This window comes from Molossus molossus, unplaced genomic scaffold (assembly GCF_014108415.1).
Source record: "Molossus molossus isolate mMolMol1 unplaced genomic scaffold, mMolMol1.p scaffold_m16_p_1, whole genome shotgun sequence".
NCBI lineage: Eukaryota > Metazoa > Chordata > Mammalia > Chiroptera > Molossidae > Molossus > Molossus molossus.
In genome coordinates this window covers 77,458,702-77,486,050 of record NW_023425344.1, presented here as the reverse complement: position 1 = coordinate 77,486,050, position 27,349 = coordinate 77,458,702, and the positions used below count along the sequence as shown (strand labels likewise).

Sequence of the window (27,349 nt, the reverse complement as noted above, 5' to 3'; positions counted from 1 at the left end):
CAAACATTGCTAGAATGTTATACAGTATGGTTTTTTTAACCCCTCCTGGGGGGTTGCAAGGAAGTCCTTTCTCCCCCATTTTCAAATAAAAGAAAACAAAAAACTACCCGCTTATTCTAGAAGTCCTACTAGACACAAGAAAGAGGAAGGAACAGGGTGATGTTTAAGTTCAAGAACATGTCCTTTTAAGAGGATACAGATCTATTTTGTAAGCTCTAGAGATACTGCAACTAACAATTATTGTGGTTTTGATACTGTTGTAATTAGCTAGTTATTAATAATAGGAAAGGAGCAAAGGGAGAAACCAGACATTACAGGCATGTCATTTGGACAGCTTCACCAGGAAGCTGCAATTTTATACTCCCCAGGGAACCACAGGCCCATTCCCCGCAGGTTGCTTGGGGGAAGGGACTGGAAAAAGGGGAGGATGTAGGGAAGGTGCTTGCTGTCAGTCAAACCTGAGAAAGGAATTCATTAGCTAGAAGAGATGGAGGCAATGCAAGCCCAAAAAAATTGGGGGATAACAATCCCCCAAACAAAGGGATTTGCTCTCTTGGCTCACTCTTGACTCTCTGGTTCCTTTGGCTTTGCACTTGCCTGTATCCCCTCTACAGCCACATGGCCCACAGCCATGTGGACCCCACACACACAACGGATTCATGGACTGCAGCTGGGAACACAAGCTAAGCTAGCCTGATGCTGGACTGGACTATGCAGACATGGAACGAAAACTCTAGACACTGGCTCTTCTCTCAGTCCTGCTGAAGGCAAAATGGGACTTCTTCCTTGGCAGGACAGAGGCTCAGAGGTTTGATTCCACAGAAGTAAAGCTTTCTACAATATCTCCTCCTCCTGTGTCTCAGAAAATTCATTTTCTCGGGATATCGCAAGAAGCCCACTCCCACCAGCAACCGATGGAGATGTGGAGCTCTCTCCACTGATAACAGTTTCATAACTATATGACTTGGTTGTTTCTATTTAAAATTTTTTAACAACTAGAAGGTTTAATAGTTGCCAAAAGCAATCAATTAATATTAAATGAGTGCTTGATATGTAAAAGGCCTTCTTGAAAGTACCTATTTTGGGTCCAAACCAAGGTATTCCATGTAAAACTGCTATTTAATATCTTTCACCATTATTGATATATATAAAGTAATAGCAAAATTATGTCTAACTGAAGGGTATAAAGTATAAAACTGCCACTTATATGTGGTTTCAAATAAAAAACAAATGCTTTAAAACCCCAGAAAGAAAAATACTTTCTTAAGATGCTATTTTTCAAAGAAATTTTCCATGGATAGTTTAGCAGAATGCAGAAATCGGGGGATATATTATACAAGAAAAGGTAAAAGAAAACCCTCAATGATGTGAAATGATCCCCTCCACACACAACACACAAAATAAAATACTATACAGAATAGCTAGAGATCAACTAGTCCTGGCTAGAGACGTCAGGACACTCTGGAAGAGACTCCTTCAAGAACATGAAACTAAGTGACAGAATACTGAGTGTGTTTAAGCATACTAAGAAGAGATTTACAAAACCAAAAGAAAGGTTGGGGTAAATTAAAGACAAATGAGTAGAAAGCTAATTTTAAAAGTTGCACAGGGCCCAGCCAGTGTGGCTCAGTGGTTGAGTATCGACCCTTGGACCAAGAGGTCACCGGTTCGGTTCTCAGTCAGGGCATATGCCCAGGTTGTGGGCTCAATCCCCAGTGGTGGGCATGCAGGAGGCAGCCAATTTATGTGTCTAGACTCTCATCGATGTTTCTATCTCTCTTTCCCTCTCCCTTCCTCTCTCTCTAAAAATCAATAAAAACATATTTAAAAAAAAAAGTTTCATAGGAAAGGAAAAGAAATCACAATGCAGTTCACAGATAACACTTATATAGTGCCTACTATGTGCTAGTCACTAATCTAATTCTTTACATATGAGGTAGGTACTATTTATATACCCATTTTATAGATGAGAAAACTGAGATTAACAGATGTTAAACGACTTGCCCAAGGTCACACAGCTATTACTGATAAGTAGACTACATGACTCTTGTCAAAACCATTTACAAGTCCAGAAGACAGGCACATGACAGTTGAGTAAAAAAAAAAAAAAAGTCTATACAGAAGCCCTAAAACCAAATTATCAAGACATGGCAATGTAATCATGTTATTTAGAGATATGGAATTAAATGCCAAAATAATCTGTTTACAAATAGTAAAACAAAGATAAGCTCTAAAGATGTAATGTACACCATGATGACTACAGTTAATATATTGTGTATTATATTTAAAAGTTGCTGAGAGTAAACTTTAAAAAGGTTCTCATCACAAGGAAAAATTGTAACTGTGTGAGGATATGGAGATTAACTAAATTTATTGATAATTATTTCATAATATATACATATATCAAGGGGGGCTGGGTTGAAGGATATAGAAATAAAAGAAAAAAATATGCAAGCACACATCAAATTATTATGTTATATACCTTATAAACTTATACAACGTTATATGTCAATTATTTATCAATAATACTGGGGGGGGGGAATGTCAAAAGAGATTACCTGGTATGGGGTGTGAAGAATATAAAAATATTTTACTCTAGCCCTGGCCAGTTTGTCTCAGTGGTTGAGCATCAATCTGTAGACCAGAGAGTCCTGGGTTCAGTTCCCGCTAGGGGCATGTACCACAAAAAATAAATAAATAAATAAAGTGCTTGCAACACATACTGACCAAATTATTTTAAAAATATATATATATATATATATTTTACTCTAAATTATGGGCATATCTTTTCAAAAATCAAAACCATATTTAAAAATCTATGATTAGTTCCCTGGCTGGGTGGCTCAGTTGGTTGGAGCGTTGTCCCATACACCAAAAGGTAACAGGCTCAATTCCCAGTCAGGGCACACATACCCAGGTTGTGGGTTTAACCTCTGGTTGGAAATGTACGGGAGGCAACCCACTGATGTTTCTCTCTCTTTCTCTCTTTCTCCCTCACTCTAAAAAAAAAAAAAAAAAATCAATAAACATCCTCAAGTTAGAATTTTTTAAAATGTTTTAATTACATTTAGTATAATCTCTAAAATGCACAGTGCATATATAATAAGGTTCATTTCCTACAGCCAGTATTTTAAGTTGAACACCATTTTCTAGCTGCATGAAAATTCCATCTAAAAAAAATGTTCTTGTTCTCTTGAAGCAGACATTATTCCAATTAATACAGCAGTAAGGCAACATTTTTTTTTCGGTACGTGCCCCTAGCGGGAACCAAACCCAGGACTATCTGGTCCGCAGGCCGATGCTCCAACCACTGAGCCAAACCGGCCAGGGCAAGGCAACATATTTATACTTTCCTGCTCACACGGTGAATGGACAGTTACTCTCTGCCACACAATTGAGTATCCCCACAGTGGCCAAAACACACATACCCACCTCTTTCAACCTCTTCCATGGACAACATGAGCCTTCTGGTGAACTAGGCTTAACTGGCATCCAGATAAACAATCAGATGATGCCTTTCTTTCTCATCAATTTTATCACCCTCCCAACACTGCTGTCTTCAGTGACCCACACCTTACAGTGGGTATGTTTACACATTCATCATTGTTTGTTGATGTTCCTAGTTTCTCCAAGGTAATGTCATTTACAACATGACAACATCCAGAACCCAATCACCAAATGTTTCTCAACTTTAAATAGACAAAGACTTGCCCAGCTGGTGTGGCTCAGTGGTTGAACATCAACCCATGCAGCAAGAGATCACCAGGTTCGATTCCTGGTTAGAGCACATGCCCAGCTTGTGGGCCCGATCCCGGGTGGGGGGCATGCAGGAGGCGGCCAGTCGATGTTCTCTCATCGATGTTTCTATCTCTCTCTCCCTCTCCTTTCCTCTCTCTCTAAAGTTAATAAAGAAAAGTTATTTAAAATAAAATAGACAAAGACTTTTCTAACTGCAAATGCTTGCCATCTGGAGGATACTAGAGTAGGTACCAAAAACACTTTTCTTGTTACCCCTCTTGATCACAGAAGTTTTTTAAAAAGAAATCTAAAGCAATCTTCAGTGTTTAAAACAGAAAAAAAAAAAAAAAGATGCTGACTGAGACAGGAGCGGGAGCTATGCTGTTCTCACTTGTACACATTTCCATGAGTAATTCAAACCAATCACACTTAAGTAATCAGACATCCTTCTCTCCTCCATTCAACCCTTACCTTCCTTCAGGAATACAGAAGATGACAATAACTGACTTTAAAAACCATCTTCTCTGCAAAACTCCTGTCTCCCAGTGTAAAATGACACTTCTAAACCCTTTAGCCATCACTGCCTCTACGATTCAGTTAATAATTTATTCCACTGGAATCTCTACTGATTTACCGATTTTCTCAGGTAAATGGGAACAAACTAAAATCAGTATAAGTTTTTTAAAGGCATTATATTTCAAAACCCTTCTCCATCCTCACTTCATGGTGGGCAGAGTAAAAAACCCAGGGTAATGTGTAAAGACCAACATTTAGGACACACAATAAGCATTCATGGAAAATTATTTTCTTTTCATATGTATTCTGAAAAGTCATAAGCTATGGACCAATTACCAAACTTAAAAATAATCATCCTTGATTATACTTCAGCAAAGAATACTTTCAACAAGATTAAGAACATACTCCTGGAAAAGCAGAATATGTTTTACATTTTTCAAACTACTTGGTAGTCAACTCTGCCCCACATAACTTTTTCTCCCAACTGTACTTTCAATGTAGACATCATCAACATAATATTTTGAAATTCCGCACATTCACTGAAAAGTAACTATCCAAGAAGCATTATGTTTTCCTTAGAGGATTTCATGGTGCTTATATTTGATACATGAAACTTACATCAAATCTCAGCTTTTTAATAAGAGGAATAATGTGATTATTCTCATCAAATCCACAGGGGAACTGTCGCACAAAACAGCTTAATTAGCTAATGGCTTGTATTTCAAGATATATGAGGATTCAAGTGAAGAAACAAAATTCTCACCTGCATAAGCGTGCCCACCTTCCTCTTACTTGCTGAGGCCATGAAGCAACCAGTTCATTATCTTCAAAATGACTGATGACATCAAGAACATTCCCAAATCTCCTAATAACTCTTGAAGGCTCAACAGTGCTCCTTCCCTAAACCACAGTCTCACGCTTTTCTTCTCCCATTCACTATCACAAGAGGACCACTCAAAACCCTGAGTGACTATCCATTCCCTGAAGAATAAACCTCTGACTCCATACCTGGGTGATCTTTCCCTCCTTATCTCTGAAAAACGTACCAATAACCTAACTAAATTAGATGGAGAGTTCCCCTGACAAACATACTTTCCTTTCCTTTGGACAACCTGGACTATCTGCTCCTGACACCCACCTTTACATCTGTAACCTCAGGAGCTATACCTACCCTTTCAGGTCTATTTCAAATGCTACATTCTCCAAAAAGTGTCCACACCACACACAATAAACCCCACCCCAAGCCTAACAGGCCACATGTAATTTATTCAGTACTCCTTGAAGCACTTTATCTTACTCCCTTATTCTCCACCTATTTAATAGCTACAAAGCACTGCCTATTGATTACCTTCTATAAATCACAGGTAAAACTTTTCTTTTCACCCTAAAAGAACATACTTTTTCTTTATTACCCACAGCATCTACCAATTTTAGGAGCTTGCGGGGTGGTGTGGTCTTCAGTCCTGGCAACAGATTAGAATCACCTAGGAAGATTTTCTTTAAAAATACACACGTTGTTCCCTGACTCAAATTAAGTCAGAATCTCTGCGGATAAGCTATGTAGGTGAGTCTTACTTCTTTTCAGTATTGTGACTCACTGGAGAGTGAAAAAGTACCACCAGAGTTCAGAGATCCTCATCCGAGGACATTTTTGCATTTTTTGTTCAGATAGAGTAGGGGGGAGAGAAAGGAAAAGAGAGAAACATCGACGTGAAAGGGACACATCGAGTGGCTGCCACCCACACAACCAGGGTCAGGAACAAACTGCAACCGAGGTACATGCCCTTAGCAGAACAGAACCGGGGTCTCTCTGGACCGCAGGCCAATGCTCTAACCACTGAGCCAAACCGGCCAGGGCCAGAGATCTGTATTTTAATCTCATTGCCCAAACAAGTCATTTCCTATTTCACCCTTCTTATCTAATTAATCCGAATATCTCCTACTCTATTTTAGGCCCTACTGACTTGCCAAACTACCAAAACAACTTCCCAACTGGTTTCCTTACTTCAACCCTCTCATTTCTCTCCCTATCTTTTCCTATTCTGCACCATCCTACAAGTAGTTGCTAGAATTAACATTCAATGGTTTCCATAGTGTGACCACCTATCCATTCTGATCCCCTTAAGAATCTATAATCTTCCTCTTTTCTACCATCTCAAAACTAAAATCAATTCCTATTGATGAGGGTATGAGCAAATGGGTACAACATACAATGTTAATGAATGCTGAATGGTCTGGCTGAGAAGGCTGCAGATATCAAAATATAGAATGCACATAAATACATATACATGGTGGGGCAAAAGTAAGTTTATAGTTGTTCATATGGAAGATAATACAATAATTAATAAATAATAATACAAGAATAAACTCGTGTTTTGCATACTCACAACTGTAAACCTACTTTTGCCCAACCCTCTATACCCATTTAAAAACGTACTTTGACCCAGTAACTCCACTTCCAGGAATTTAACCAAAGAAAATAACCTGACAAATGAGCAAAGATATATGCAAATTTAAAGCTCCCTGCAGCATTTATAATTGTGAAAAATTAAAGAGAATTTAGGTATCCATAAATATAACATGGGTTAGATAAATTATGATTCAACCATGTAGGTGAATTCTATAGTCATTAGAAGTAATGGAATTAGTCCAGATGATATGACTCAGTGGTTGAGTGTTGACCCATGCACCAAGAGGTCGCCAGTTCGATTGCCAGTCGAGACACATGCCCAGGTTATGGGCCTGATCCCCAGTGGAGGGCATGCAGGAGGCAGCCAATGTTCTCTCTCATCGATGTTTCTCTCTCTCTCTCTCTCAAATCAATAAAGGTAATGGAATTAACCTTAGATATGGGCATACAAAGAAGTCTACAATACTTTAGGTTTTAGAAAAGCAAATTAAAAGGAAAACAGAAAAATCCATAAATCATGTGAAAATCAAACAACGCACTCTAAAACAACCAATGGGGTCAAAGAGAAAGACACAAGAGAAATTAGAAAATACGGTGAGACAAATGAAAACAAAAAACAAACCAAATATATAGTATACCAAAACTTATGGAATGCAGCAAAAGCAATGCTAGAGGAAAGTTTACAGCTATAAACACATACATTAAAAAAGGAAGATTTCAAATTAACAACCTAATTCTACACCTCCAGGAAATAGAAAAAGAAAAAACTAAATCTAAAACTAACACTCTTTCATGATAAAAACACTCAACAAAGTAGAAACAAAGGAAACTAATAAAAGCCATACATGAAAAGCTGACAACTTCTGTCAGTGGGGAAAGAGGAAAAGCTTTTCCTTTTAAAACCAGGAACAAGGAAAGGGTGTCTGCTCTCACCACTTCTATTCAACATATCATTGGAAGTCTTACCTAGAGCAACCAGGCAAGAAAAAGAAAAGGAAAAGGAAAATTATCTTGGTTCACAGATGATATGATCTTATATGTGCAAAAGTTCTAAAGATTCTAAAGTAAAAAATTGTTAGAATAAACAAAATCAGTAAAGTTGCAGGACACAAAATCAATACACAAAAATGAATTGTTTCTGTACATGAACAATGAAAAAGTTAATTAAGAAAACAATTCCGGCCCTGGCCGGTTTGGCTCAGCGGTTAGAGCGTCGGCCTGCGGTCCCGAGAGATCCGGGTTCGGTTCCCGCTGAGGGCATGTACCTCGGTTGCAGTTTGTCCCCGGCTCTGGTCAGTCGTGCGGGTGGCAGCCACTCGATGTGTCCCTTCACGTCGATGTTTCTCTCTCTCTCTGTTCCTCTCTCCCCCTCCTACTCTACCTGAACAAAAAATGGAAAAATGTCCTCGGGTGAGGATAAAAAAAAAAAAAAAAAAAAAAAGAAAACAATTCCGGACCGGCCAGTGTGGCTCAGTAGTTGAGTGTCGACCCATGCACCAAGATGTCGCCAGTTCGATCCCCCATCAGGGCACATGCCCAGGTTGTGGGCCCCATCTCCAGGGGGGGCATGCAGGAGACGGCCAATCAATGTTCTCTTCCTCTCCCTTCCTCTCTCTCTAAACACCAATAAAGAATAAAAATGTTTTTTTTTTTAAGAAAGAAAACAAGGCCCTGGCCGGTTTGGCTCAGCGGTTAGAGTATCGGCCTGCGGTCCGGAGAGACCCGGGTTCGGTTCCCACCAGGGCATGTACCTCGGTTGCAGTTTGTCTCCGGCCCTGGTTGGTCGTACGGGTGGCAGCCACTCGATGTGTCTCTTTCACGTCGATGTTTCTCTCTCTCTCTCTCTTCCTCTCTCTCCCTCCCACTCTATCTGTGCAAAAAATGGAAAAATGTCCTCAGGTGAGGATAAAAAAAAAAGAAAGAAAGAAAACAATTCCACCCTAGCCATTATGGCTCAGTGATTGGAGTGTTGGCCATTGGCACCCAAGGGTTTTGGTTTGATTCCCAGTCAAGGGCACATACCTGGGTTGCAGGTTTGATTCCTGGCCCTGGCTGGAATGTGTTTGGGAGGCAACCAATTGATTTGTCTCTCTCACATCAATATTTCTCCCTCCCTCCCTCCTGTCTCATTTCCCCTCTTTCTCTTCCACTCTCTCTAAAAATCAATGGAAAAATATCCTTCAGTGAGGATTAAAAAAAAAAGAAAACAATTCCATTAACAATAGCATCAAAAAGAATGAAACTTAGAAACAAAAAAGGTGAGGCTTGTACACTTGAAAATTACAAAATATTTCAGAAAGAAATTAAAGGCACAAATAAATGGTAAGACGTTCCATGTTAATGGATTGAAAGACTAAATATCACTAAGATGTCAAAACTACCCAAAGCAATCTACAGATTCAACATAATCCCTATCAAAATCCGATAGACATTTTTTACAGAAATTGAAAAAACTCATCCTAAAATTCCTATGGAATCTTAAGGTATACCCCAAACAGTCAAAACAATTTTGAAAAAGAACAAAATTGGAAGATACACACTTCTTGACTTTAAAACATATTACAAAGCTACCATAATCAAAATGGTGTAGCAGTGCCATAAAGACATATATAGACTAATGGAATAGAATGGAGTCCAGAATTAAACACATATATTCAAATGACCTTTGACAAGGGCTTCAAGACAACACAATGTGGAAATGGCTGTGTCTTCAAGAAATAATATTGGGAAAACTGATATTCATGTGCAAAAGAATGTCAGACCCTTATCTTACACCAAACAAAAATTAACTCAAAATGGATTAAAGACCTAAATATAAGGCCTGAAACTATAAAACTATAAGAAAACACAGGAGAAATGCTTCATGACATTGGATATAGCAATGATTTCTTGCATATGACACCAAAAGAACAGGGAACAAAAGCAAAAGTATATAAGTGGGACTACATCTAACTTTAAGACTTTTGTTCATCAAAGGACACAATCAATAGGGAAAAGGCAACCAACGTATTGGGGGGGGAATGCAAATTATACATCTGACAAGGGGTTAGTATCCAAAATATCCAGAAATCTTTGTATAAAGACTTCTACAACTCAACAAGGAAAAAAAAAAATCAACCTGATTAAAATATGGGCAAAGGACTTGAATAGACATTTCTCCAAAAATGATATACAAATGGCCAATAAGTATATGAAAGGTACTCAACATCACTAATCATCACAGAAATACAAATCAAAACCACAATAAGATATTATCTCACACCCTTCTAAGATGCCTACTATAAAAAAAAAAAAAAAAAAAAAAAATCCTGAAAATAACAAGTATTGGGGATTTGAAGAAGCTGTAACCCTTGTACACTGTTGGTGGGATTGTAAACCACTGTAATCCATACTGTGATGGTACAATGCTATGAAAAACAGTATGATGGTTCCTCAAAAACTCAAAAAAAGAACTATTTAATGATCCAGCAATTCCACTTCTGGACATATATCCAAAATAATTGAAAGCAGGGTCAAAAAGATATTTGCAGAGCCATGTTCACAGCAGCACTATTCACAATAGCCAAGAGGTGGAAGCAATCCAAGCGTCCATCAAAGAACAAACAGATAAACAAAAAGTGGTATATACATACCATGGAATACTCTGCAGCCTTAAAAGGGAGGAAATCCTGTCATATGCTACAACATGATGAACATTGAGGACGTTAAGTGAAATGAGTCAGTTACAAAAGGACACTTACTGTATGATTCTACTTGTATGAGATATCTAAAATAGTCAAATTCAGAGACACAAAAAGTAGAATGGTGCTCGGCCAGTGTGGCTCAGTGGTTAAGCATTAATCCATGCTGGCTGGATTCCTGGTCAGAGCACATGCCCAGGTTGTGAGCCAAATCCTCAGTGGGGGACATGCAGGAGGCAGCCAAATGATGTTCTCTCTCATCTATGTTTCTATCTCCCTCTCCCTTTCTCTCTCTCTCAAAATCAATAAAGAAAAAAAAAAAAAAAACATTAAAAAAAAAAAGAAAGAAAGTAGAATGGTGACTACTTTCTGCAGGGCTGGGAGAGGAGAGCAAAGGAGAGTTGTACAGTTTAATGGGTACAGAACTTCATTCAGTTCTGCAGGATGAAAAAGTCCTGGAGAGCTATTTCACAACAATGTAATATATACTTAACACTGTTGAAGTGTTAAGATTCAGACAGATTAATTAACATGTCCAAAAAACACATAACTAATTAATGGCAATACCAGGTTTGAAATACAGGCCTTCTTGAAACAGTATCCATGCTCTTAACCTCTATATAATACATATATAGAAGTCTGGAAAAATAATAAACCAAGCTGCTAACATTCTCTTAGGATATGATCAAGACAGAGTTTTTACTTTAATCACTTCTGTTTTAAATTTGTACAAAAATCATTGCTTTTTATAATGAAAAATAAAAGGAGACAATTACATTTTGAAAAAAAAAAAACTCAATGGGACAGCAAGGTCTCTATCCTTACAGTCATTTCATTTCCTTATATTTCTGTTACTGGACTCTTCACTACAGTAAAACAAGTCTATCTACTTACTGTAACAAACATGTCTCAGCTTGCTATTGCCACAAACACATCCTTTCCATTGAGAGAATGTCCTCTCCTTCACCCCAATACACTCATTTTTACCTTTTAATTTTTATTTACTTATTTTTTAATTTATCAAAATGCAGTATTTAACTTGCCTACTTCAGGAGGTCTTCTAGGACCTGTTCCTACCTGTACCATTTTTCATCCATTTAGTATGCTGCTTTGAAAAATGGCACTTTAGTCTTTATTTGTGTGCTCTGAAGAGCTATCAGCAAAGTTCCTTGAAGATATCATTGCCCCGTCTCCCAGAGGCAAGGACACTCAGTAGCATTGAGCATACTTAGCACCCAGATTTAGATTTATAAAGACATTCCTACCAGAAACAAGGGCTCCTTGGAGACAGGACTGATTCCAAATCTGAAACAGGGAAATTACAAGGTAAATCTGATTTGTCTTGTGCCAGAAGCCAGGAAGCAACCAGACAATAATGGAGGAAGGTCAAAGGGATACATACAGAAGCCACTTTGAAGATGGTACTGATACCGTTATAATAATCTGGTTATTATATAAACAGGAAAGAGTCAAGGGGAGACTAAATACTATAGGTATGCCATTTATATGGCTTTGCCAGAAAGCTGAAATTAACACTCTCCAAGTCTATTCCCTGCTAACTGATGGGAGAAGGGACTGGAAAAAGCAGTTTAGAAGCGTGCAGAGTAAGATCTGAGTAATGTGGGACGGTGCTTACCTGTCAATCCTAGAAACAGGCAATTGGCCAGAATAGGCGTGGCCACTGCAAAGGTGAAAAACCTGAGTATTTATTCTCCTGAACAAAGAAAGGTCCTCTCTTATTCTCTCTCTTGGCACTTGGCCAACGTATCCTCTTAGGAATCCTGTTGCACGGGGAGCATTCTCCCGCATTCGCCACGTGGCCCACCGTCATATGGACTCCATACAGTAGACTGATGTCCTGAATCTAGCCTGATGCCTGATCTGGACCCGGCCGCAGCATGGAAAGGAAACTTTGGACACTGGCCCTGCTAGCTCTGCTGAATCCCGCTGCCCCATTTCCAGAAGGGGTTCAGGGAACTGGGACATAGGAACCTAAGGAATATTAACTCCATGCAAATGAAGGACATTCCTTCTCCCATGCAAGTCTTATAAAATTTCTTTTCTGAAGATATCCCAAGAGACACCCCACACCCACGAGTGTCAGGGAAATCTGGACCGTTGATTTCTCCTGCAACAGTACCACTGACCAACATAAAAATAGGTCTGTAATTGATTTTAATATTTAATGAAGAAAAAAAGTCCAAAGGTCCCTAAACTGAAAAATGAGAAAACAAGAAACATTTGTAACCACTGGAAGTGACCAGTACAGTATATTAACTTTATATTTCTTTTTAGTAGGAATATTATACTGTCATTTTTAGGTGGAACATAGTTTATTCACCAGTTGATGAGGGAAAAACTCTTCCTTACAGGTAAAAAATCACTTATTAAATAACAATGGGGATTAGGTGGGGGTGGGAATCACCTTTGTAACCCACACTGAAATAATTACCAGGCAAGGATCATCATGGAGTTTAAAAGCACTAGGAGAAAGATTGTTGAGGAAATGTGTATTCTCATAATGCCAAAGTATCATCCCACAGATTACACATTGCAAAGTATTCTTAAAAATCTATGTTTACAATGGTGATCTGGTAGTAACCTCCTGTGATCAAATTTAATACTGCTGGACAGCCAAGCATTCTATGCCTCCTAATGTAATATGATCTGAAATACAGAACATCACCTATGAGTCTTCGTGTCAAGGGAATCTTGAGAGAACCCAATTAGGCCTCTGGACTTAATTTCTGGCTTACAGAAAAGACAGAGGATAAAATAACAATTTAAAGACACTATGAGAAAATAATCAGATAATCAAAAATGTGTGACATTCTACCAAATGACTAGCCTCTTCAAAATAGGAGTAGCATGCCTAGCAGGTGTGGCTCATTGGATTGAGCGTGGTCCCATGAACTGAGAGGTCTCGGTTCAATTCTGGTCAGGGCACATGCCCAGGGTTGCAGGCTCGATCCCTAGTAGGGGGTGTGCAGAAGGTAGCCAATCAATTTTTCTGTCTCACATCAATGTTTCTATCTCTCTCTCCATTCCCCTCTCTCTAAAAAATCAATGAAAACATACTTTTAAAAAATGAGCATCATGAAAACAAAGATGAGAGAACTGTTCTAAATTTAAAAACTAAGACATGACAACCAAATAATATTTGTGAGATTTGACAGGATCTCGATTCAAAAAAATAACAAAAAACAAAATTACAACTATTAAAGATGCTTGGTGGATACTTGAGAAAGTTGAATTGAACTATTAGATTAATTTTCTTAAATTTAATCATGGTACTATAGTTAAGAAGAATGTCTTTTTTCATTAGAAAGTGCATGCTGAATATTTAATAGGTATGGGTATCACGTTGACTGTGACTTATTCTTTTTTTTTTTTTAATTATTGCACATAACTTTTTTTCTTTATTTATTTTAGAGAGCGAGAAAGGGAGAGGGAGACAGAGGTAGAAACATCAATGAGAGAACATCGATTGGCTGCCTCTTGCATGCCCCCCACTGGGGATCGGGCCCACAACCTGGGCATGTGCCCTAACGGGGAATCAAACCAGTGACCTCTTGTTGCATAGGTTGATGCTCAACCACTGAGCCACATCAGCCAGGCTCATCTTTTTAAAATATGTTTTTAATTTTTTTTTTTTTTTGGAGAGGAAGGGAGCGAGAGAGAGAGAGAAACATCGATGACAGAGAAACATCAATCAGCCACCTCCTGTACGCCCCCTACTGAAGATCAAGCCCAAAACGCAGGCATGTGCCCTGAGCAGTGGGTCCCCTTAAGTCCATGGGACGACACTCAATCCACTGAGCCAGACCAGCCAGGCAACTGTAATTTATTCTTAAATGTTTCAATAAAAACATACACAAATGCAATTCATACAAGCACACATAAACAAAGCAAACAGAGCAAATGTTAATTTAGATGATAAGTATACTGCAATTAGTTATAATAGTCTTCTTAAACTTTTCTATGTCTAAAATGTTTCACAATAAAAATCAAGGGAAATTCAATAAAGTTGTAAACTAACTGAAGGGGAAAAAAATAACTCCTTGTCTATAACTTTCACTTAGCATCTCGTCATTTATCTTTTAAAAATACTTCCTGTCAGTACAAATAACTATAAGCCCCTTGAGAAGGGTTACATTTTTGCAACATTACAGATATGAATATCGCCCAATACATATTATTCAAAAGTAACTCAAAAGACCAGATTGACAAAAATCAAAAAGTCTGCTAATATCAAGCCCTAGCTAGAATATAGAACAATAAAAAGTTTCTGATGATGGGAGTATAAGTAAAATCACACTGGAAAACAATTTGGCACCACTAAAATAAAACTGAATACATACATATCCTATGACCCAAAATTGTTCTCCCAGGTGTATACACAAGAGACTCTTGCACACAGGCACCAGGAGTTAGGTACAAGAACATTTAGAGCAGCAGTGTTTATAATAGCAAAAACCTGACACAATCCAAATTTCCATTAACAAAGGGATGAATAAATTATGATATATGAATTCACTGGAATATCATACAGCAATGATAATGAACTAGAGCTATGTGCAACATGGATGACTCTCAAGAGCATAATGTTAAACAAAGAAAGGAAGTTGCTAAAGGATACTTGCAGTGATTTCCTTTATAAAAATTTCAAAAACATCAAAACTAAATAATGTATTATCTAGGAAATCAAACATATGTAAAAGCAAATGAATGATAAACAAAATTCAGGATAAGGGTGTACCTCAGCGTGAGGGACACATAAGAGCCTTCTGGTTTTATTTTACTAGTAATATTCTTTTAAATAAATTAGGTGGTAAGTAAACAGGCATTTACTGTATCATGTTTCTACTGTATCATGATGGAAAATTGACTATCTGTCTTTTATTCTACTCAACATCTAATAAAAACAATTTAGTAAAGTAAAATATTACTTACATATAAATCCTGACTTTAAGGTACTTAAAACCTCAATTCAAAAGGAATACTAAGTTATTCATGTAATAACTGCATTCATATTTTCTCTACATTTGTTTAATAGTAAACAACACAAGATTATCAGTATTCAAATAGTCAATCCCATCGCTAACACCGATTAGTGAAATAATCAGGAATAAAATAAATCTCATTTGAAAAAAAGCCATGCCCTATTCTGAAGAAAAATAAAAAACCTCAGCCATGTCTAAAACCTTATATTTACCTATTTAACTGAATAATGTAGGCTCTTAGCTTGATGAGTAAGACAGGGCAACCTTCAAAATCTGATGCAAAGGGTAGCCTTTTTGCACCTTTTATCAAGATAGAATCATTAAATGCAGGTTCACAATATGGAGAAGTTTCTGTTGCCTCCCACTTTATGACGATAAGGAAATTGCTAGTCATAATTTCACTTATCATGTATGCCTTACCCACTCTTTAGAGACATGAACTTATGATCCAGATAAATGCCACTTTAGCAGACTCCAGCTCACAGGGTTTTTAGGAAAGCTTTCCAACAGGCATGGGATAGCTCTGGTATATCAGGAAGAAGTCCTTGTTGGACTTTGTAATAAAATATTAAGTTCCTGGAGACAAAAATGGGAGAGAACTTTTTATTTTAATGATAAGAACACTTTAACATGAGATCTAACTTCTTAACAAATTTGAGTGTTGCCCTGGCCAGTCTTGCTCAGTGGTTTGAGCATTGGCCCATGGACCCAAGGGTCATGGGTTCAATTCCTGGTCAAGGGCACGTACATGCATTGTGGGTTTAATCCCCAGCCCCAGTCGGGGTACATATGGGAGGTAACCAATACTCTCTCTATAAAAGATCAATGGGCCCTGGCCAGTTCAGCTAAGTGGTTAGAGCATTGGCCTGCGGACCAGAGTCCCGGGTTCGGTTCCCACTAAGGGCACATACCTCGGTTGCAGTTTGTCCCCAGCCCTGGTTGGGGTCGTGTGGGTGGCAACCAATCGATGTGTCTCTCTCACACTGATGGTTCTCTCTCTTCCTCCCTCTCTCCCTCCCACTCTGTCTGAAGATAAATGCCAAAAAAAAAAAAAAAAAAAAAAGAGCAATGGAAAAAATATCCTTGGTGAGGATTAACAAAAATTAAATAGCCCTGGCCAGGTTGGCTCAGCGGTTAGAGCGTCAGCCTGCGGTCCAGAGAGACCCGGGTTCGGTTCCTGCTAAGGGCACGTATCTCAGTTGCAGTTTGTCCCAGGCCCTAGTTGGGTCGTGTGGGTGGCAGCCACTCGATGTGTACCTTTCACATCAATGTTCCTCAATCTCTCTTCCTCTCTCTCCCTCCTACTCTATCTGAACAAAAAATGAAAAAATGTCCTCAGGTAAGGATTAAAAAAAAAAATTAAATTAATAAAATAATAAATTTAAATGTCAATACAATTTTCATTGTTGTTGGTATAATGTTAAATAGCAGACATCTAGAGTTTATTCACCTTGTGTTTCTGTAACTTCATGCTATTGATCAGTAACTCCCTAGTTCCCCCTCTTCAGCTCCTGGCAACCACCATTACCCTCCCTGATGCTATAAATTTGACTGTTTTAGATACCTCATGTAAGTGGAATCACGCAATATTTGTTTATCTGTGACTAGCTATTTCACTTAGCATAATGTTTCATCCATGTTGTGGCATACCGCAGAATTTCTTTCTTTTTTAAGACTGAATAGTATTCCATTGTACGTCTATACCATATTTTGTTTACCCATTCATCCATCCACAGTTTAGCTATTGTGAACGGTGGAGTGAAGAGAGAACTTATTTGCAATGTATAATCTCGGGAAAGTTTCCCAATATCTTTCTCTCAGATTCAGCTAAAGCTGCCAAATACACATGTTGAGTAAGGCAGGCTTAGCTTGCAGGCTATGCTGAATTGTTCTTCATTCAAAGCCAGACACCAGACTGATACCAATAAAAATAAAAGTAAAAATAAAAAGACAATTATTGAGCTGGGAGCACTACCTACCCAAACATGAATAAGCAAATGCTTCATGTTAAAACTGTGAGGTCAGGAGAAAGAGTAATAACTACATTTATATTCCATTATGTACATTAAAACTTTCTAATAGAGAGAGAATACCAATGGTTGCTGTGTAGAGTATTCCTGCCTATATACATCTACTAAATAGGTTTGCTATGAATACCAAAGACAATTCCTCATTAATACAGGAGTTACCATACTACTGCTTCTCCCTCATAACAGCTACATGTATCTGTCAACTCCACCAAATTTACTAAGACCAAACTAAAAACTCTTTATGTCAAACCTGGAAAAGATTCACCAAAAAAAAGTAACTACAACTTCTATCCACAAACTCTATTAACCACATAAGCTTACACTTATTTCCAAAAGCCCTTCAATCTCTAAAAACATAACTCAGAGTTAAAGACTTATTCAACTTTTGATTACCTGTGACCAAATGATGCTTTCTTTCTTTCTTTTTTTTTTTAACCCTCACCCAAGGATATTTTTTTTCCATTTATCTTTAGATAAAGTGGAGAGGAGGGAGGAAGAGAGAGAGAGAGAGAGAGAGAAACATCGATGTAAGAGAGACACATCGACTAGTCACCTCCCGCATGACCCCAACCAGGGCCAGGTATGAACTGCAACCAAGGTACATGCCCTTGGCCAGAATCGAACCTGTGACTCTTTGGTCCGCAGGCTGATGCTCTAACCACTGATCAAAACCAGGACAGGCCCAAATGATGCTTCTTGCTCTTCACAAGAATATAAGTATAATTCACTCCAAAACTGCAATATAAGTATTTTTAACATAAGCATTGTCAATAAAAGGAGATCTCCACTGACCATCAGAAGGTCCTCAAACCAACAAGGATCCACTGATTACACTGTGAGAACTACTAGAGACTTGGGATGGTTCAATTCTAGGTTCATATACCAGTACTATGGTTATTCCGTCCCTCAGTAAATCAAAATAATTTAAATTTTACATGAATATTTATTGAAAAGCAGTTGAACATCAGTTAAACAACTGAAAAGAAACTAAATGCAACTATAGGTAATTAAATAAAGAACAGTACATCTATAACACAGTATACTATTCAGCAATTATAAAGCATAATGCAAACGTAACTATGACAGACATTCTCAATATATTGATTAAGACATAAGGGTGCTCACCCTGGCCAGTGTGGCTCAGTTGGTAGAGCATTGCCCCATGCACCAAAAGGTTGCCAGTTCGATTCCCAATCAGAGATCATACCTAGGCTGCAGGTTCCCTCCCCAATCAGGGTTAAAGAGGCAACCAGCTGATGTTTCTCACATCAATGTTTCTCTCTTTTTCTCCCTTCCTCAAAATCTAAAATCAATAAAAACATATTTTTTTTAAAAAGCCCTGGCCAGTTTGGCTCAGCAGTTAGAGCATTAGCCTGCAGTCCAGAAAGACCCGGGTTCAGTTCCCGCTAAGGGCATGTATCTCGGTTGCAGTTTTCCCTGGCCCTGGTTGGATCGTGCGGGTAGCAGCCACTCGATGTGTCCCTTTCACGTCAATGTTTCTCTCTCTCTTTCCCTCTCTCTCCCTCCCACTCTATCTGAACAAAATATGGAAGAATGTCCTCGGGTGAGGATAGGAAAAAGAAAAAAAAAGACATAGAATAGCCAAATTCCCTAGGATTATGTACATTATTATGCCATTTTTGTGAAAACATAAACAAGTATATGCACATTAATATATATAAAGTATATAAATGTTTGCAAAAATACACATCAGAAATTATCACTGGGTAACTTTCACCTTATTTTCTGATTTTTCTACAGTAAACATATCAGTACAGTTATTTTTGTTTAAAATCACAACCTCTCTATACATTCATTCTACCTTTGTTTACAAGAAGCTTAACAGTTGTACCCAATCATTTAACTTACAGCAATGTCTAAGAGTGGTGAGTAATGTGAGAAATTTAAAAAAAAAACCCATAAGCCCGGCTGATGTGGCTCAGTGGTTGAGCATCGACCCATGCACCAGGAGGTCGCCGGTTCGATTCCCAGTCAGGGCACACGCCCAGGTTGTGGGCCAAATCCCCAGTGGGGAGTAATCAGGAGGTGGCCAATCGATGTTCTCTCTCATCGATGTTTCTATCTCCCTCTTCCTCTCCCTTCCTCTCTGAAATCAATAAAGAAAAATATAATGTAAAAAAAAAAAAAGAAAGAAAATCCCCATAATAAAAAACATAATATGGTTTAATATCTTCACTGATGATGAAGATTAGTTCCAGAAATACTCTGCATTGTCAGAAACTTTGTTGCTGAAGAAGAAAGAGTTTCAGAGGACAGGGCACATTTCAAAGATGCTACATATTGGAAGGGCAATTCCTCCCACAAGACACCCCACCACTCATTTTCTTCCTACACACCCAATTAATTAATCATCTTACCTTGCCACTGCTTTTCTGAAAGAGCCTATTGCAAGAATTTGTTCAAAATGTTCATAAACAAATAATACTTCTCTTTAAAAATGTTTAAACCTTCTTTATAATTGATTATAATAGTATCAGACATGAGGCCATCCATATGCATAAAAAAACCATTTACTGAACACTGTGCTAAGCACTTCCCATGCTCTCTCTTATTCACCTTCCTCTCAACTCCCTGAAGAAGGTGCACCATTCACCCTCACTTACAAAAATTAAGACATGAATCTATGGACAAGGAAGCAACGATTTCAACCCAGGTCAGACTCCAAACCCAGTCTCCCACTTACTATACTACCTTTTAAGTTCTTATGTTTTATCTCAGGTCCTGATCACTTAACTTAAGACATGACAGCATCTGCCTTGGGCTGTAAACTAAAGGCTTGAGGGTTCTATGCTTTCCTTCTCAATCTCATGGACCTTTTTTCTTTCATTTAATGAACTATGTGCCTTGTCTCCTGAATGCAAAGCACTTAGAGAAATAAAAACATGAGTAAAGCACAGCTTCCATCCTCAAAAAATTGTTATAAACTCCTAGGGACTAGGAGTAAACTACTAAACTGCTATTAAAACTAGTAAACTACTATTAAATAAGGATGAACACTTCTTTTTTTTTTTTTTTTTTTTTATCCTCACCGGAGGATATTTTTCCATTTTTTGTACAGATAGAGTGGGAGGGAGAGAGAGGAAGGGAGAGAGAGAGAGAAACATCAACGTGAAGGGACACATCGAGTGGCTGCCACCCGCACGACCAACCAGGGCCGGGGACAAACTGCAACCGAAGTACCTGCCCTTAGCAGGAACCGAACCCTGGTCTGTCCAGACCACAGGCCGACGCTCTAACCGCTAAGCCAAACTGGCCAGGGCAGGATGAACACTTCTATAAAAAAAATCAAATATCAGGAATCCCTAAAAAGCTGAATTTTCAAGTAAAATGGGTTTTACTCATTTAAAGGAGCTAACTTTTCTTAAAATTAAGTATCTTAGATAAAAATATCTACCTTCTTGCCCTGGCCGGTTTGGCTCAGTCGTTAGAATCGGCCAGCAGACCAAGGAGTCCTGGGTTCGATTCCGTTTGCGGTTCGTCCCTGACCCTGATCCGGATCGTGTGGCCCAGTTGATGTGTCTCTCTCGTGTGGAGGTTTCTTTCTCTCTCTCTCTCTCTCTCTCTTTCTCTCTCCCCCCCTCTCTCCCTCCCTCCCCCTCTATCTGAAGATAAATGGAAAAATATCCTCAGATGAGGATTAAAATAAATATATATATATATCCATATACATATGCTTAATAATAAAACAGTATAATAATAAAAAGAGCTAACATTGATTAAATTTACTGATGTGCTAAGTATTTTACATATACTTAGTATTAAGTCTTCACCAAAACCCAGAGGTAAATACTATAAATGGTCCTTTCTTAAAAGAATGTAACAGAAAACAAGGAGGTTAAGTTATTTGTGGTCACACAGCTAGTAAGTGATAGAGTCATGATTCAAATGCAGTAGTCTACCTCTCCATTCTGCCTTTTGATACATTTATCCATGGATTCAAACAAGTACTCCCAATTTACAAATGTGCCAAGGACCTTAATAAAGACCTACCAAAGAAGATATACAGATGGCAAATAAGCATATAAAAGATGCTCCACATCATATGTCATCAGGGAAATGCAAGTTAAAACAATGAAATACCAAAACAAAAATTTAAAAACAAAAACACAAATAATGAGATACCACTACGTACCTATTAGAATGGCCAAAATCTGAACACTGACAATACCAAAGGTGAGAGAGGATGTGGAGCAACAGAAACACCCATTCACATCTGATGGGAATGCAAAAATGGTAGTGTATTTTCTTACAGAACTAAATATGCATTTATTTACTCATGGTTACGGATGTCCCTCCTCCCCCCCCCCCCCCCCCCACTGGCACTGTCCTCTCCACTCCCATCCCACCCCGCCATAACACAAATTCAGCAATCATGCTCTTTGGTGTTTACCCAAAGGAGTTCAAAATTTATGTTCACACAAAAACCTGCACACAGATGTTTACAGCAGCTTTATCAGTTTCCAAAACTTGGAAGCAACTAAGATGTCCTACAGCACGTGAATGGATCAACTGTGATACACCCAGACAGTGGAATATTATTTAGCTCTTAAAAGAAATAAGTTATCAAGCCATGAAAAATCATGGAGGAACATGAAATGGATATTGCTAAGTGAATGAAAGCAATCTGAGAAGGCTGCATACTCTATGATTCCAACTATAAAACATTCTGAAAAATCAAAACTATGGAGAAAATAAAAAGATCAGTGGTTGCCAAGTTTGGTGTGGGGGTGGAAGAATGAACAAGAGCACAGAGGAGTTTTAGGGCAGTGAAAATACTATGTATGCTATAATAATAATATATATATGTCATTATTCATGTGTCTAAACCTATATACAGTGATACCTCGGTTCTCGAACGCCTCGGTTTTCGACCAAATGGAGATTCGAGAAACTTTTGTCTCGGAATCCGAACAAATATTTGGAACTCGAACTTCCGAGATGAGCCGAATGGCGTTCATTCGGCCCAGCGCGCCTTGCTTGCGTCATCAGTGTGAGTGCAGAGAGAGAGTCACGCTTTGTGGAGTCACGCTTTCCTATTGGTTTCATTGCTTCGGTTCTCGAACAATTCGGTTCTCGACCGTCCTCCTGGAACGAATTATGTTCGAGAACCGAGGTATCACTGTATTGTATAATATTAAGAATGAACCCTAGCCCTGGCAGCTTTGGTTCAGCAGCTGGAGTGTCGGCCCGTGGACCAGAGAGTCCCGGATTCGGTTCCCACTAGGGGCACATACCTCAGTTACAGTTTGTCCCCGGCCTAGGTGGGGTCATGTGGGTGGCAACCAGTCGATGAGTCTCTCTCACATCGATGTCTCTCTCTCTCTCTCTACCTCCCTCTTTCCCTCCTGCTCTATCTGGACATAAATGCAAAAAAAGTGTCCTCAGGTGAGGATAAAAAAAAAAAAGAATGAACCCTAGCCCTAGCCAGTGTGATTCAATGGATTGAGCATCAGCCTGCGGACCAAAGGGCCTCGAGTTCAATTCCCAGGCAAAGGGCACACACCTGGGTTGCAGGTTAGATTCCCAGTTCAGTTGGGGTTGTGCCAGAAGCAACCAATCGATGTGTTCCTCTCATATCAATGTCTCTCTCTCATATCGATGTTTCTCTCTTTCTGTCTCCTTCCCTCCCTTCCACTCTATCTAAAAAAAAATATATATATCCTTGCGAAGATTAACAAAAAAAGAATGAACCCTAAGAAAACTACAGATTTGTAGTGATGATGTGTCATTGTAGGTTCATCTTTGGTCAAAAGTGTGCCATTCTGGTGAGTGATACCAATAATGGAGGAGATTATGCATGTTTAGGGGCAAGAAATACATGAGAAATGTCTGTACCTTCCTCTCAGTTTTATTGTAAACCAAATGCTAAAAATATTAGGCACTAAACAATTTTTTTTTACCTTAAAGAGAAATCACCTTTCAAAATTTTTACCAAAATACAAATTTCACTATCCTGGTTATTTACAAAGAAAAAGAAAAGAAACTGAGGGATGATCCCACATGAGTATGTTGGTGTTAAGCTGTGTCACTTCTTGACATTATGGACAGACCAACCATGTTGAAGGCCAGTTTGTCAGGCACTCTATCAGAGGCATATCAGTCTTATGGCAATGAGTCTGTGCTCATCCCTGAAATTTTATTTTGCTAGAATTTAAATTCTTAATTCAAAATAGTGAGCATTCTTAATGTTTTTTATACACAGCCTTCAATTTTTTTTCAATAAATGTATCTATTAACACACATAAAAAAAAAAATGTACTGACCACCTACTGCATACAGAGCATTGTGTTGAAAAATGACGATAAGGCAGTGAACAAGATAGCTTTATTCATGAAGCTCACCTCAATCAGAGATGGAAAGACAGATAAATAAGAAAACAAATAAGATAATTAGATTGCATAAATTATAAAATGTGTGGTGTGACAGAGCAACTGGGAAAGACTCTCTTCTGTGATGGCTTCTTGTAGCTTTGTTCTCAGTTTGTTCCCAAAGACAGGCTCGTCAGACAGCCAGGCTGGGGACCAGAGGAGCAAGGAGTAGAGAGAAGACAGACTACCACTTCTAATGAAGATGATCCAAGAAGGGGCAAGGAAAAGCCCTAGTTTCATCACAGATGTGGAACCTGGCTTAGGAAAAGCTAGTCATTTGATCAAGGTCTCCAGCTGGGACTGAAAGTATAGCTGTGATTTCAGAAGATAGGTGACATTTTGGGTGAAGGAAAGAGTATAAGTACAGCCTCTGGTTAGAGCAAGAGAATAAAGTTGGACTCAGAAGAGGTGCCCTGATTATGGTAACTCTATTTGTTAGGGGTAGAGGGTAAGCATCATCAGACTGTGCTACACAAAGGGAAAATAACTTCTGTTGAAAAGGTTTTGTTTGTTTTTGTATTTGGGGGGGGTGTATTTGTTTGCACGGTGGGGAACTACACTATGGAAATACACTAAGAGACCACTACAACCAACTTGGTGAAAAGTTTTAAAAACTGACCCTAGGAGGTAGTAATAGATATGAAGAGAGAGAGACTGTGAGAGCAACTCGGAATGTTTGACTACAAGTATAGCAATGGAAGCAGAAATATACCTGCAGAATCCACCATGAAATAACTCCAATCCTACAGTACTAAATAAACCCTGCATATTTTCACAAATGTGTTAGAATTTTTCCACAAACCCCATGAGCCAATGTTCTTGCTATTGAATAATATCATGCCTGAGAATATCACCTACGCTTGATGAATATGGTTTCATAGTATCTTTTTTTTTCTTTATTGATTTTAGAGAGGAAAGGAGAGAGAGAGAAACACTGATGACAGAGAACATCCACTGGCTGCCTCCTGCATGTCCCCTACTGGGGATTGGGCCCACAACCTAGGCATGTGCCCTGATGGGGAATCGAACCAGTGACCTCTTGGTGCATGGGTCGATGCTCAACCACTGAGCCACAATGGCTGGGCTCACAGTATCTTTTCTAAATCTCAGCAGATAAATGTCTCTACATATTAATTCATTTAGCATTACAATTCCCACCTAATCTTAAACACAATATAAACCACATTATTTTATTCAAATGGCACACAATTTCCAAAAGGAAACTGTATGAGTGTTTTTTTGTTTTAAGTCCAGGTCCCACATAGGCCTCAACAAATGAGAATTTGAAAATTATTTTAAAGAAACAAAAGGACTCATACCAGGTTTAATATGTTCAGTAGTCCTACTGCTATTTTTAGAATGAGCAACACTTCTGCATGTGCAACTTTTTCCAAATGATACTAACAAGGTCAAGGAATATATCCTATCTAAAAAAAAAGACCTATACAACATAGCTAGGATCTCTTACAATGGCTTATCTACAAGTGTTTTGGATTATTTATATGTTTATTTTGCATACATCTTTATTTAAAATATTTATATTACTTGTATTTATTGTTATTATGTTTTCATTCTATTCATTGATATTTTTACATAAAAAACTCCTTGAATTTTACCAGCATTTCACATTCATTGAGTAATTTGCGGCTCAGAACAACCTTGTGAAATATGTAAGTAAAATACCTCTTCCCCTCTACACAGCGGTGAAATTGGAGTTCAGAAAGGTTAGGTAACTTGACTAGTTCAAGATCGCACAGTAATTAGCAAGGGCAGGGTCCTGACCTGGCCTTCTGACTCCATGTTCGTGCTCTTCTCCCCCCAGGACACTACCAATTTAATACCTGAATATTCATGTCCTTTCAACAAATCCGGACCGTACCCAAAGCCACACCACTGCCGCTCTGACAAAATGCTGAATGCCCAAATGCAGCTGGAATACTAGTACTTTTCAGTAAACATAAACACGAGCACACGTTTCAGCCAGGACCTCATTCATGCTGGGTTTGCTCCACTGCACAACACTTACTAAAATACACTACAGCCTTAAAGCATAAGCCCTAATGGCAGCGTCTCTTTCATTGGGAAATTCAGTAAAAGCAAAAGGTGACTCATGCAGTTAACTTATGGTTTTCTAAGTTAATAACAAGGGAAAATAATGAATTGCACAGACCCCTCTCCATCCCCATCCCCAAAGTTGCTTAAGTGTCAAAGCGCGGTAGTTAAACACAGGAACGGAGGTAAGGCTGGAGACAGCATTCCTCCTCCCTGCGACTCCCACCGTCCCCAGGTAACCCACTCCTCAAGGCCCAGTGGGCCTCTTCCGACCCCCAATCCCACCGAGACCAGAGTGACTACCGGTCACCCCACCGTGACCCAAGACAAGAGCCCTGCCCGGAGGTGCGACAGCGGCGGCGACTCGCAGAGCTACAGCCACCCCCTGCCCCAGGCGTCCCCACCTGTCCCCGTAGCCCGCACACCTGGGAGCCCTGCCCCGGCAGAATACGCGCGGCGGGAACCGACCCCTTAACGCAGCGCCCCAGGGCGGCCCGGCGACCCTGGTCAAGTCCGCTTCCGCTTCCACCCCACATGGCCGCGACAGACCGCGCCCCCGCCCCCGCGTGCACCCCGAGTCCCGCAGGGCCCAGGATCGCAGGCTGTGGGAGCGGGACGCCGGCGCTGCGATGGGGGTGGGGGGAGGAAGCGCAGCAGGCGCGCCGCCGGGGAAGAGGAGGAGCGCGACCAGACCGGCCGCGAGGGCAGGGAGAGGGAGAGGGGGTCCGTCACCGCCGGCGCCGTGGAGGAGCGGGCGTCTACCTGGGAGCAGAAGTACGAGCCCTGGATGCCCAGCTTGATGCAGGTGGGACACTGGAGCTTAGCCTCGCTGCTGCAGCCGTCCGTCTCGCACACCCGTGTCTCCACGGCCGCCATGCTGCCTGGCTGCTGGAGGAGCGCCTCGCCGAGGAAGAGGAGGAGGGAGGAACGGCGGGGTGGAGGGAGGGTCGGGGAGGGGAGAGAGGCCGAACCGGGGGAGGAGCTGGGTCCGCCGGGCCTCGGCGCGGAAGGAAGAGGAGCCCAGAACCGGCCCAGACCGCGCTGCGCGCCCCGCCCCGACCCCGCGCGCGCAGCTGGCGCCCCGCCCCCGCCTTCGCCCCGCCCCCGGCAGCCGGCGGGCACGTGGGGGACGCCGGGGACCCTGGCAGAGACCGCCACCAGCTGGGCGCCCAACCCCGTGCTCTGCCGCCTGCCCTCTGGAAGCGTGACCTCCCGGCACGGGGCGGTGAAGGCCAGGCGAGGGCCGCGAGGAGAGGCCCACGTGCCTCGCGGGTCTGCCTGGAGAGACAGATCCCGGCCACCCCGCACTGACTGAGTCCCAGTGTCCTGAATGTCCCCCACGCTCCCAGGCGGTTGGAAAAGGCTCTTCACTCCTCTGCGTTAGTCCACGCGGCAGCTCCCTGGAAAGGAAAATAACGCCCCTTTATAAAGTTCTGCTTCTCACTGACGGCTCTGAGGCATGGACCACCGCTCATTCACAAAGGAATGGAGCCCGAGAGTTGTCTAGGAGAAGGGGGCTGGGGTCGGCCCG

The 27,349-nt window shown here is 40.1% G+C and overlaps 1 protein-coding gene across 2 annotated transcripts in view; it reads right to left on the bottom strand.

Annotated features, from left to right (window-relative positions):
• Nucleotides 1–26,735, bottom strand: part of METAP1 (methionyl aminopeptidase 1) — an 84,162-nt gene extending 57,427 nt beyond the window's left edge. For both annotated transcript variants that reach the window (XR_004956798.1, XM_036242724.1), the window contains exon 1: nucleotides 26,581–26,735. Coding sequence is in view for 1 of the 2 variants with exons in the window: in XM_036242724.1 (XP_036098617.1) it covers nucleotides 26,581–26,694 (114 nt within the window). In the remaining variant the exon portion in view is untranslated. The remainder of the gene's footprint in view (nucleotides 1–26,580) is intronic.
• Nucleotides 26,736–27,349: the final 614 nt, after the last annotated feature.